Consider the following 14,268-nt stretch of genomic DNA (forward strand, 5'->3'; position numbering starts at 1 on the left):
AGGTCATCTAGTCCAACCTCCTGCTCAGGCAGGAAACCCTATACCATTTCGGACAAATGGCTGTCCAGTTTCTTCTTAAAAACTTCCAGTGTTGGCGCATTCACCGCTTCTGGAGGCAGGTTGTTCCACTGGTTAATTGTTCTAACTGTCAGGAAGTTTCTCCTTAGTTCTAGATTGCTTCTCTCTTTGGTTAGTTTCCCCCCGTTGCTCCTTGTCCTGCCTTCAGGCACTTTGGAAAATAGCTTGACTCCCTCTTCTTTGTGGCAGCCCCTGAGATATTGGAATACTGCTATCATGGTCCCCCCTCGTCCTTCTCTTCATTAAACTAGACATACCCAATTCCAGCAACCATTCCTTATATGTTTTAGCCTCCAGTCCCCTAATCATCTTTGTTGCTCTTCTCTGTACTCTTTCTAGAATCTCAGCATCTTTTTTACATCATGGTGACCAAAACTGGATGCAGTATTCCAAGTGTGGCCTTACCAAGGCATTGTAAAGTAGTATTAATACTTCACGTGATCTTGATTCTATCCCTCTGTTAATGCAGCCTAGCACTGTGTTGGCTTTTTTGGCAGCTGCAGCACACTGCTGGGATTAGGGCATTTGGTGGTATTATGGGATATGGCATAACCACAATGGCATAACCAGGGTAATGGGATAAAATATGTACTTACTGAGAGAAGGAAGCTGAACCTTTCCACCATGCGCAGTGGCTCCAATAATCAATAAGCCACCACAATCTTTTAAAAATCACACTTACTAAACAATTTTTATCTCCTCATCTCAACAGAAGATAATAAATGTTGCCAAGTGAGCCACCACATGGATGACTGGAATAAAAACTAATATGGAGAACAAATTGCTGCTGTCCATAATTAGCTATGTCTTCTGATGGTGCATTCATATACAAGTGTATTACCTACAGTTAACCCCAAGCCACATCATGGACCTCTATACTACCCTGATTTGTGGAGGGAAAAAACCTAAGCCACATCATACATTCTTGTATGTGAGGGTTAGGATTGACAAACTGTCAACTTTCTTCTACCAATTGTTCAGCCTTTATTCCCAGGCTTGCTTACTTATCATTATCTGGAGATTTAAAAGTAACTCTTTGCAACCCTTGACGATAATCAAGTATTTGCATGATGATATCATGATTTTAAAATACCATCATGGCATGTACCAAACGCTTATGTCTTCAACTCTTCTCCTGCAGCAATTACTTTTTTTGAGGGGGGGGGGTACAAGAAACCTGCCATCACAGTGCCTTATATATAAGAAAGTCTCCATCACTTCTTGCCCAAGATTGTCAGTTCTGCATTAGTAGAACTTGCAATATCTGGACTGCAAGATATTAACTCAGCATCATAGAAGAAACAAGGATGGATTGAAGGCATTGAATGTTTAACCTCAAGAGGATAAAAAGCTACATGAAAGCTCTCTTCAAATACTTAAAAGATTGTCACATAGTTGAGTTTATGTTTTTACATTTTACCTTTCCTTCTCTCTCTCTCTCTCTCTCTCTCTCTCTCTCTCTCTCTCTCTCTCCCTCCCTCCCTCCCAGAAACATTTGCTGTTGGACAAATTGAACATTAAAAAAAAAAATGAGGTACTCTTTTAGCTTTCAAATGTGCTTAGCATTCTTAAAAAAACAGCAGTACATTAATAATATGCTTTAAATATTTACATGTCAGGCTTCAAAACTCATAATGCAGCTTGCAACTGCTGAAAATACACACAAAAATACTGCCCCTTAGGCCAAAAAGATGTCTCATCTGGATACAAACAATACATCTAAGGCTGTTTGCTATTACTGTTGTCTGCCTTGAAGATTTTAGGAAATGTCAGTAAACAACAGCCTTCTAAGAAACTACTTGCCATTGTCACCTACTACCAACAAATCATGTTTAACTAGCCTGCTATGTCTGTTATACGATCTCTAACACAAAGAAATTAAAGAGATAACAGGTTTTTCCTGTTATTTTTCATTTTAAAAGATCTTTTAATAGAAAATAGCAGTGCAGTACATGGTATTTGTTTAGTAAAATACAAAGTAACATAAAGGGGAAAAGAGGGAGGGGATAAAAGAGAAAAGTTAAAAAGTAACACACCCAAATACAAAAACATAAAACATATACAAAAGGTGACCTCTGACTTTTTCCAGTGCAGAGAAGATTTAAAAATACAGCAAGCTCTAAGTTTGATAATATCAGTATCTAAAAATGTTCAAAATATTAATAACTAGTATTTGAAAACACAATATTCAAATACTCTCAATTATTGTAATCTAACATATTAAAACCTATAACTATAAATTATAACCATATATTTGACATTCCACAATCTTTCTCTAGTCAAATCAGATCTAATCCTCAAATCCCCAGATCAAAACTTCATTTTTTTTCTTCATCTTGTAGAAAATCTAACAATGGTCTCCAAGCTCAAGAAATTGCAATATTCTGTTTGCAAGTATTAATACGTTTAAACAACCTGTTCCATGTAGTTTTGTATAAATCAGACAAATTATACCAAAATGTTTTTTAAAAAAGCAAGTCAAGTCCATATCTTGATGGAATCTTTACTAAGATAGAAAATGGATAAAGAAATTTTAAGATGTGCATCTGCTGACAAAAAGAGAGATGATATGTCAGGGTAATTACACTTGTTGAAAGAAGTGAAAATGGCTGTGTATAAAAGTATGCTTCAGCCCACTTTGTTATATGGAAGTGAGGGTTGGGTATGTCAGAAAAAAACATAAGAGTTGAATGAAAGTGAGAATTAACACATTATTAAATAAGAGATGGGATTTAGCAAGAAAAAAAGGATGTTAAATGAATGTGAATACATAAGTGAGTGAATATCATAAAAGAAGTATATCAAGATGGATTGATAAAATAAAGAGATCTATATGAAAAAACAGTGAATTGGTAGAGAGAAAGGAGAAGATCAAGAAAGTTGTGGCAGTAAGAAGATGACATTCTCAAAAAGAAGTAAGAAAGTTTATGAAAAAAGCTGATATATAGAATTAGTATATGGACATGGATGAAACAAGGATGGGTTACAAGAAATGGAGAGCTATACCGAATGGCATTGGCTGTATTTTCTTCTCTTTTCCTTATCCCACACCTTCCTTATTCCATACTTTAGTATTTTGGTTTATTATTACAGTTATTCCTCTTTTACGCTCAATACAACTTTGGATATTCTGAAAGGGAACAGTGTGATGGGTGTATAGTAGACCTACAAAGGTTTGAAATGGATTGTATTCAGCAGCATGACTGCCAAATTACTCAATTTTGAAAACAGAACTCTAGAGGGGAAAGCAGATGATTAGGCTACTGAACTAGAGGAAATTCAACCCTTTGCTCAGTCAAAGCTGAAATTAAGTTAAAGCATCTACCACGCTTTCTGTCCATCCTCAGTTTTAAAAAGGCAAGCTCATCACTTTTCTAGGCAAGAACCTTTCTGTTAGGAAGCTTTTCTTAACCCTCAATCATCAGGGAATATAATGTCTTTTTTGAGGGAATACAGGGGTCGGGGTAGGGCACGTATCATGTGTCCCCCAGTGAGCTGATCATTGCACTGATGAAATATGACTGGCTAGATCCGGCTCTGGCATAAGGGAGCTTATTATGGAACATGGTCCCTGTTGGGCTGCATAGAAAATCTCCCCAATCTCTCCCCCCCCCCCAGTCTTTTTCATTCAACCGGCCTGTTTCACACAGATTGGATTGTTTGCTTTACTTCTAGTAAAGTTACTAGTTTCCTTTACAGAGTTGTGTGGGTTTTTTTCCTTACTTTTCATACACATTCCATCTCTCAATAGAAAAGATTCAATTTTGCACACAGGATGCTGAAATGATTTGTGCAATTAAAGGTGCATTCAGGATAAAAACAAAAGAAAGTAAAGCATTATCAGCTCCAAAGTGAAATGGATATTAGTCAAAGTGAGTTTCACCTCAGTTAGGATAAACATTTCTTGAGCTGCAGCATCTCACATACTGTGCATAGAACAATCCATATTATTTTATTAACCACATGAAAAGCCTTAGCAAAGTGCCAATCAAAATGCACAGAAAGGTTTTAGTGTCATGCAATCTATAATGATTACAAGCATTACAACAATCTAAGTAGGAGATCAATAATTTTATATAACAGTAACTAGGTCAGAGGTTCCCAAAAAGACAGAAAACCGGAGTACCGTCCACATTATGATAACATTCATCCCTGCAGTGCCTAATATTCTCTCAAGCATGGAGGATAATCACCCCTGCAGAATAGTGGTTGTAGAATGGAGCATTATTCCCCACTGCTTCCCTTTGAAACAGAGTAATAGAATAATAGAGTTGGGCGGGGGGCCTTGGAGGTCTTCTAGTCCAACTCCCTGCTCAAGCAACAGTTCCTATACCATTCCAGACAAGTGGCTGTCCAGTCTCTTCTTAAAAACCTCCAGTGTTGGAACACCCACAACTTCTGAAGGCAAGTTGTTCCACTGGTGGATTGTTCTCATTGTTAGGAAATTTCTCCTAAGCTCTAGGCTGTTTTTCTCTTTGTTCAGTTTCTATCCATTGCTTCTTGTTTTCTGGTGCTTTGGAAAATAGGTTGACCCCGCTCTTCTCTGTGGCAGCCCCTCAAATATTGGAACAGTGCTATCAGGTCACCCCTATTTTTTTTCACTAGGCAACTGTTCTTCATATGTTTTAGGATCAGAACCATTTCTGCAGCCCCTATCCCCTAAGTTGATCTAGGAGGGCACTGTAAAAGATACTTTTCATATTGTCCAGTAAACAACCATTTGTAACAACCTTACAAAAATAAAGAATAGATGGAAACTGTATCCCTGCCCAAAAATGGATCACATTTAAACTTATGTAGGTGGAAGAGAGTGACATAAGAAATTTAAACTGTGATTCACAAATAGAGCTTGAATTTAATAAGGAGCAGTCACCGGATTTTTTTTCATAAGGACCTCTTACCTTTCTATAATAAAATGACCTTATCCACCTAGTCTAGTCTAAAGAAAAGAAGAAACAGGGGTGGCATGATAGCAGTGTTCCAGTATTTGAGGGGTTGCCACAAAGAAAAGGGCATCAAACTATTCTCCAAAGCACCAGAGGGCAGGACAAGAAACAATGGTTGGAAACTGATCAAAGAGAGAAGCAACCTTGAATTAAGGAGAAATTTCTTAACAGTGAGGACAATTAACCAGTGGAACAGCTTGCCTTCAGAAATTGTAGATGCTCCATCACTGGAAGTTTTTAAGAAAAGACTAGACAGTCACTTGTCTGAAATGATATGGGTTCTCCTGCTTGAGCAGGGGGCTGGACTAGAAGACATCCAAGGTCCCTTCCAGCTTTATTCTTTTCTTTTCCCCACCTTTCCTGCTGGATTCTGTGCCTGTTTAATTTGTTCCAGTCTAGTCTGCCAAGAGATAACTAACAGGTGCCATGGTTGATAGCATCAAAAGCTGTTGAGAGAGATCTACTGAAGGAACATGAGCAGGAATGTATTAGCCCTACTATGCTGTCTCAAGAGATCTTCCATCTTGGTAGATAGTGCCATCACCAGACCATAACCCACTCAAGTTAATTTGCCACAACTCTCAATTATTTTGGTGGAGAATGATAAATAATCCTACCTTGTATATAGGAATGAGAAGACATGAAATATATAGGCAGGAACAGTTAAGACAAATTAAGAGACATCTCAGTGCTGTGATAGGAGAAGGTAAAACAACCCTGCCTGAGTCTCTTTGATATAAAAGAGGGCAGGAAGAATTTCCAGTAGGCTTTCAAAATTTTGTTATTATACCCTACAACAATAAAGTACCATTCCTGGAACCCATGCACTGTCTATTTCCTGATTTGGACTACAATAGTAGTAAATGTGAGAGGGATCTTGGAGTCCTAGTGGACAATCATTTAAATATGAGCCAGCAGTGTGCTGCAGCTGCCAAAAAAGCCAACACAGTGCTAGGCTGCATTAACAGAGGGATAGAATCAAGATCACGTGAAGTATTAATACTACTTTACAATGCCTTGGTAAGGCCACACTTGGAATACTGCATCCAGTTTTGGTCACCATGATGTAAAAAAGATGCTGAGATTCTAGAAAGAGTACAGAGAAGAGCAACAAAGATGATTAGGGGACTGGAGGCTAAAACATATGAGGAACGGTTGCTGGAATTGGGTACGTCTAGTTTAATGAAGAGAAGGACGAGGGGGGACCATGATAGCAGTATTCCAATATCTCAGGGGCTGCCACAAAGAAGAGGGAGTCAAGCTACTTTCCAAAGCACCTGAAGGCAGGACAAGGAGCAACGGGTGGAAACTAAGCAAAGAGAGTAGCAACCAAGAACTAAGGAGAAACTTCCTGACAGTTAGAACAATTAACCAGTGGAACAACCTGCCTTCAGAAGTGGTGAATGCGCCAACACTGGAAGTTTTTAAGAAAAAACTGGACAGCTATTTGTCCGAAATGGTATAGGGTTTCCTGCCTGAGCAGGGGGTTGGACTAGATGATCTCCAAGGTCCCTTCCAACTTTATCATCATTATTATTATCTCCATCAACATATCTTTCTTGGCTAGTAGAAACCAAAAGGGAGCTCCTTGCAGAGGCACTATTTGTGTAACACTTCCTTTGGCTAAAGTAAATTTTCAATAAGGAACTAAACATGAACTGAATTCTTAGGGGCTAGAAAAAAAATAGGACTTAGTAGCACCAGCCCAAAGCCATATTTTCTTCGAAATTAAATTAAATTAAATTTACTTCATAATAAACTTCAAAGATGAAGCGTGCTAAATGGATTTCATCCAAGATGTCCAAACCTTTCTCTGAGCTTCATGGAAAATCTTTAATTTTTAATACAAATTCTGCACAAGACCTCATGTATCATAGCTGGAAGCAAAGCACACAGCAAAGGTCTTCATCAGACTACAAAGAAAAGGAAATTATGTACAATCATCCTAAAAATGTACAAGTTAATGCAATTACTTATTCTCACATAATCCTAATTTTATTCAACAGGCACACCTGTTTGGCTTAGTAATATTTACATGCATATCCAATAGACAGGAGACTCCCTACTCCTGTCTCTTTTATTCTATGAAGCAAAAGAATATAAAGCTTTCAGCCAAATTGTACTGAGCTTTTTTAGGTTCTCTGCAAATCCCTTTTAAGAGTCCTGTTCATTTCATTATGTAAATAAATCAGAGACTGAAGACAGATAAGGAATTGTTATTCCACAGGTTTCCCTAAGCATTCTTGAAAATTCTACATTGAACAAATATTATTATAGGAATATCTTGATGAAGATGGTTGTTTTTCTTTCAAAGATTACTGTTCCTAAAAATGTCCCCCCTTTGCTTTGTGTTTTATTTTAATAAGAAATAGATGTTTTTTGGGAACAGTAGCACATTGTTCTATTATTTTTTTCAGTTCTTGTTGTTCCAGTGATTAGGATTATTTCAAATACAAGCTCATTAGCATGCAAAATTATCTCATGATGTAAATCAAACTACGAAATTGAAAAAAATATTCCAGAAAGCAAGAGTGAACCATTTCAATACTACTGTGAGTATTACATGGACCTGTCCATGTTGCAACCAAGAGTTGGACTTGATTTAAGGAAAACTTTCTTTTAATCTGAAATTAACTTGAAATTGAGGACAATTGCAGCATAGGTCTGTTCTACTGAGTCTCACTGAGATTAAGATTATTTCCAGTATAACCAAGGAGTAGGTACAGATTGCATCTTTAATCAATCACATGTGGCAGTTAGTCAATGAATATGTTGATTAACCAATTAAGAGTGCAATCCTATACATTTATATGCATAAGGAACGGTTGCTGGAATTGGGTATGTCTAGTTTAACGAAGAGAAGGACGAGGGGAGACATGATAGCAGTGTTCCAATATCTCAGGGGCTGCCACAAAGAAGAGGGAGTCAAGCTATTCTCCAAAGTGCCTGAAGGCAGGACAAGAAGCAACAGGTGGAAACTAATCAAGGAGAGAAGCAACTTAGAACTAAGGAGAAACTTCCTGACAGTGAGAACAATTAACCAGTGGAACAATCTGCCTCCAGAAGCGGTAAATGCTCCAACACTGGAAGTTTTTAAGAAGAGACTGGACAGCCATTTGTCTGAAATGGTGTAGGGTTCCTGCCTGAGCAGGGGGTTGGACTCAATGACCTCCAATGTCCCTTCCAACTTTATTATTATTATTATTATTAAAATTGCCAAATCCAGTCTAAACATCAGCTGACTGTGTGACAAACCACATACCAGTAAAATTAAGGTTACCATACGGTAGACAAATAGGAGAATTAGCATATCTGAACTGATACTATCAAACTTGATAAGTAATGCTAGTGTAACCGCTGATATTTTTTTTTCAAATGAAAAGCATACACTTTCTCCGTTCCACAAATGACAAGGTTTTAGCAATTTATAATAGATGAATATATTAGAAAACACATTAGGAGGGCTGGATTCAGGCCAACATTTTAGACTGGATCAATATTTTTGAGATTGCTTGATGGAACAAGGAGGAGGAATGATCAAGTCATAACTGGGAATTATACATTTATGGGTCAAAGATACTATAAGTATTGTCTTATAAGAAGCCTTTCCTATCCTTCAAACATAGATGGAGGTGCCTCCTCTAATGGTGTATGTGCCCTTTGTAATTACTCAAATTTAAAATTAAATTTTTTTTTAAATTTAAATTAAATTTTTTTTACTAAGTATTAGAAATAACAACTAGCTTAGTTGTCTACTTTGATGCTTTTTCAGTTCACCAAAGTGTTATCAAACTAATGCTGCTTACCAGTCAGATGTTTTCATCTTTACTGGAAATAAAATGGAATAATGAAAAGTTAAGCTGGTCTTCTGAAATCCAACTACGGTAGCTAATACAAAAAAATCCCTAGAGGCAAGGAAGGTAGACAGTTGAGAAAAAAAATAATTCTACATTAATGTAGCAACCCAGTTCTGTGCTGTCAACAGCTCTTGATGGTTACAGGAAAGATCACTTCCGTAGCCCAGCTGGAACAACCAGACTCTGCAGCCTGTAACTAACAGAGCATTGGAGCTAAGGTTACATCGATATAATTACACTGCATGCACTGCTAACAAGGCAAGATACACAACTGAGGTTGTGAAAACTCCAGTGGAAATTGTATAATCTTCAGAAAGAGAAGAACTGCAGCAACCGAGTGCTAATTGACCTACACATTTCACAACCACGAGGTCTGCTTTTCATGTCAACAGACCCACCAGATGGATCCACTTCACTCAGTTATGTTATTTTCTAATGCTTGATATTATCATATCCCTAATAAAATATCCATCCTTGTGATCAGCTATTAGCTGTAATATGTTTGCTACACTTCAATGTGCTCTTTAGTCTTTTAGGTATTCAGGAAACTGCAGTGCCTGCTGCTGCAATGGTTTATGAGTCAGCCTTTGAAGGGAAATCCCCAAGAAACTTTGCATCCTGGAGCAAAGGACAACAAGATGGCATTGACTCCCATTCATCTTCTAAGGTAGCCAGATGGTCTTTCAACTGAACTCATTTCACTACTGGCCACACAAAGCATCTGTGAGAAAGAGATGCTTCTACAAGTAGGGGTGGGAGACAAGGACACAGGACAGGCTACATAGCATATATAGAACTTTGTTTTCCAGTAGAGCTTATGGTCAGACAAGAAAACAACAAACAAACAAATGGATCATCAATCAAATCAGAGTTCTTAGTCAAGTCATGATGACTAGGTCCAAATTATGCTACTCTAGACTATTATGCAAGATCTAGCTCTCTGAAGAAGGCTCTGATGCTGGGAAGATAGAAAGAAAGAGAAGAGGATTACCAGCAAACGAAGGGGATGGATTCGGTTACAGTGGTGATGGATACATTGTTGGAAGGACAAGGTTAGGGACAGACTATGATAGAGAAAATACAGATAGTCCTCGACTTACAACAGTTCATTTAGTGACCATTTCAAATTACAACAGCACTGAAAAAAGTGACTTATGACTGTTTTTCCCAGTTACCTTTGTAGCATCTCCATAATCATGTGATCAAAATTCAGATGCTTGGCAACTGGTGCATATTTATTATGACCGTTGCTGTGTCCCAAGATCATGTGACCACTTTCTGTGAACTTCTGACAAGCAAAGTCAATGAGGAAGCCAGATTCACTTAACAAACTGGTTTCTAACTTACCAACTGCAGTGATTCACTTAACAACTATGGCAAGAAAAGTCATAAAATGCGGCAAAACTCACTTAACAAATGTCTCACTTAACAACAGAAATTTTGGGCTCCATTGTGGTTGTAAGTCGAGGACTACCTGTATATCTAGTTGCAAAAAGTCAAAATTGACCTGATGGCATACAATTAATACATATCCAATAGAGCGGTATTTCCCACCCTTGTAACTTTCTGATGTGTAAACTTCAATTCCCAGAATTCCCCAGTTGATAGGGCCAATGCTAAGAATTCTTGGAATTGAAAAACCACAGAAAGGTAGTTGCAAAGAGTGAGAAACACTGTAATAAAGCATAAAAGCTCAGGGCAGCTTAGGAGTATTAGCCAAGAGGATGTAGCTATTGTTCCTTCATAGTACTTGCTATTTGAAATGTTACCTTACTTAACTTGATGATCAGTGATATCTGTGATCTGATCTGCTAACCTGATCCTCCAGACATTGCTAATCCAGCTCAAATCACTCCTCATCATTGGCTATGAGAACTGAAGCAAGAAGAATTGGAGTCCAATCACTACCAGATATAGCGGTGTTTATCTCTTTTAGATCAAAGTAGCTATAGTATTTATATATGTGTGCATATATACAGTATGTACAATATATAAGAAATGACTCTTGTATTTCTGAATGGAGAGGGTAATCATTTCTCCCACAATGATTTCTTAAACTAATTTACATATTTCTTGTAGGGGCCACCCTTCATTTCTCACTCCTCATTCAGCAATGGTTATTTGAAGTGGGGCAGGGGAAGGTTTTAAGAATATATAAAGTTTGTCCGTGCCTGTCCAAAAATGAATAAAACAGGAATGTATTAATTTCTAATTGTACATTGCTTTGAACTTTATTTCAAAAAGATGTTCAGGAGGACAATGAAGCACAAATGAAGCAGCCACATCTTTTTACATTTCTACCTCATTTATACATTCCAGCAATAGGCAATGCCAAACTACTTTTGTAAGCCAGCCAAGAAAAACATACAGGGATGATAAAATATCCACTATCAGGAGTTGTGCTTGATTTGAAAGAAACCTTACCTTTTGCACAGATTTGCCCTTTGCTTTTTGGACTGAATCTTGTTGATACTTTTTATGTGCAAAACCTGAACAGCTTAGAACTTTCAACTCATAAATTGTGCATTTAATACAGTCCTATATATTTGAACATACATAACACACCTGTTTACTGTGAATGATTTATATCTTTTAATTCCATGCAAGAAGTGGTTACGTGGCTTTAAATACTTTTTTTCTCCATAAGGAGCAGAATCATTAATGAACGAAATAGACATTTTTATGCATATGAAACCTGGTGTTCTACCATTTATAGATTGTAGGAAGCATTCAACATTCTTCTGTTTTACATTTCACTCTCTAGGTCTCTCTTTTCCTCATGATGCAAATAATGGGCTCATAAAATGTGCTTGACAACAAATGGTTCACACTGACTTAGAAACAAAAGAGGCGTCTCCCAGGAAGTATACATTATTCTTGAAGCTCAGAGTTATAATGACTTGAAATTCAGGCTTGCTACACAAAGAAATCAGAGAAACTGACTAGGAAAGAAACATGCTCTTTCATTTGCAGCTTCAAAAGGAATTTCAAAGGCACGAAATATCCAGTAGCTGGGTCAAAAGAAAATTGTAGGTCAGGTGTTCCTGATGGACAATTATAATTTTATACAGTAAACCTTCTAGAAATCCGCCACTAAGGAAGACATTTCTGGGAGGGAAAAGAAAGCATTTTGGATGGAACAAGTTCAGCCTAATGCAGAATACCTCTGGAAGGATTATTCCAGAAGATACACTAGACCAGGGGTAGGCAACCTTGGCTCTTTTATGACTCGTGGACTTCAACTCCCAGAATTCCTGAGCCAGCTGTGCTGGCTCAGGAATTCTGGGAGTTGAAGTCCACGAGTCATAAAAGAGCCAAGGTTGCCTACCCCTGCTGACTAGACTTATACCAACGATTAAAGAGAACCAGCCCAAAGTTTACATGCTGAGCTGCCTAATAACGAAAAGGGGCGGAGCCACCCACCCTAAATTCAATATTTGGTGCAATTCCCTATTGCTTTCTCCTGGTTGTAGGGAGACTATCTACAAAGAGATGCCTCCTTCCTTTTTTTTTCCCTTCCGAGCTTGGCTCCAGAGAAGGCCACTGCCGGCTAGAGCCGTCTCCTCCTCTCCCTCCTTCCCTTCCTCGTCCAGGTTGCTGAGACTGGAATGGCAGCCTCTGCCTGGGCGTGCCACCTACAAATGGCGTCAGAATCAACCTGTCAGTTCCTGCTGCCCATTCCGGCTCCGGGACCCGCACAAGACTTTTCCCCGGTCTATTGCTCTTTCTAAGCCAACTGGGCTCTTCCCAAGGCGAGGGGAACGTTTCTGGCCACCGAGGCGGTGCCGAAACGGGTGTTTACAACAGGCAGGGGAGGAAGAAAGGTGGGGGAAACGGTCCAGGCTCGGGCGAGGCTGCCAGGAAAAGGAAGACGCTTTTTTCTGTAGAGCAATTTAGGAATCGGCCACGGAAAAAAGATCCCTCCGTTGTTGGAATTTGGCCGGTTCGGAAACTCGGGAGTCGCCGTTGCTGCAGCCGAATCGGCAGGCCCGGCACAGAACAGCGGCGTTTCCCCCCCCCCCCCTAAAGCAGTCCCAGAAGTAGCAACCTCCGGGTGGAGTGGGCGAGCGAAAGAGCCTCTATTAGGGAATGGGAATCAAACCGGGGCGGCGCGCCCGCAGCCAAGGCTGAAGCTTGCTCCGGGAGCGGGTCTGCCTTGGCGCGGAAAAGGCGAAGCTTGAATGGGGAAGGGGAGGCCCGGCCCCCGCCCTGGGGAGAACGTCGGAGGGAGGGAGGAAGGGCGCCGACTTACCCGCCGTGGTGCTTGTTGTCCATCCGCTTCTTCTGCCTGACCGGCTGCAAGGGGATGTTATCGGTCATGACCGCGGCAGCCGTGCTGAACGCGGGCAGGGGAGGAGCGCAAAGCGGGTTCGGCTTCTCGCCAGCTTCGCCTGGCCCGGCCCAGCCTCTCCCCGCTGCTAGGAGAGCGCCTGCCGCTGCCTGCCGAAACCGGGCGGGCTGGGGGCTGGGCGGCGCCGCGCAGGTAACGTGGACTCTCACGCCGCTGGCGGCGTCCCCTCCCCCCGGAGCCCACCGAGCCGGGTGTGTGAAGTGGGCGAGGGCCGTTTGCTGGTCATCTCCAAGCCACGGTGCCTTTCCTCGTTGCTTGCGGAGAGTGACCCCTCCCCAGCTGCGTTTCTTGCCTGTAATTTCTCCCTCCCTCTCTCATCCTTCCCGCCACTCTGCTCTTAAGGCTGTGCAGTTCTTGTCGAGGAATTTACAGTGGCCTTTCAAGACTGAAATATTCAGAATCCAGAATAAATCTGGAAAGGAGGTCTTCTAATCCAGACCCCTGCTCAAGCAGGAGACCCTATACCAGGGGTAGGCAACCTTGGCTCTTTTATGGCTCGTGGACTTCAACTCCCAGAATTCCTGAGCCAGCTATGCTGGCTCAGGAATTCTGGGAGTTGAAGTCCACGAGCCATAAAAGAGCCAAGGTTGCCTACCCCTGCCCTATACCATTTCAGACAAGTGATTGTCCAGTCTCTTCTTAGAAAACCTCCAATGATGAAGCACCCACAACGTCTGAAGGCAAGCTGTTCCACTGGTTAATTATCCTCACTGTTAGGAAGTTTCTCCTTAATTCCAGGTTGCTTCTCTCCTTGATTAATTTCCATCCATTGTTTCTTGTCCTGCCTTCAGGTGCTTTGGAAAATAAACTGACCCCTTCCTCTTTGTGGCAGCTTCTCAAATACTGGAATACTGCTATCATGTTCCCCTCTAGCCCTTCTTTTCACTCTGGGGTCATCATTCCTCCTTGCTAAATCCATCTCTCACCTTCCTTTCTGTGGCTTCCTGGTGCTTTCAGAGGAGATGTTGCTTCTGTTCACTAACCTACCCTCTCAGTGAGCTCTTACTGGCCATCGACTTGGCTTTATATTCAGATC

The 14,268-nt window shown here is 40.3% G+C and overlaps 1 protein-coding gene across 1 annotated transcript in view; it reads right to left on the reverse strand.

Annotated features, from left to right (window-relative positions):
• The window catches only part of ATP9A (ATPase phospholipid transporting 9A (putative)), an 83,658-nt gene extending 70,433 nt beyond the window's left edge, over positions 1–13,225 (reverse strand). The window contains exon 1 of the mRNA XM_015814367.1: positions 13,134–13,225. Within this exon, the coding sequence (XP_015669853.1) occupies positions 13,134–13,201 (68 nt within the window). The 5' untranslated portion in view covers positions 13,202–13,225. The remainder of the gene's footprint in view (positions 1–13,133) is intronic.
• Between the last annotated feature and the right edge of the window lie 1,043 nt (positions 13,226–14,268).

The sequence above is a fragment of the Protobothrops mucrosquamatus genome, unplaced genomic scaffold (assembly GCF_001527695.2).
Source record: "Protobothrops mucrosquamatus isolate PMUCROS unplaced genomic scaffold, P.Mucros_1.0 scaffold244, whole genome shotgun sequence".
NCBI lineage: Eukaryota > Metazoa > Chordata > Lepidosauria > Squamata > Viperidae > Protobothrops > Protobothrops mucrosquamatus.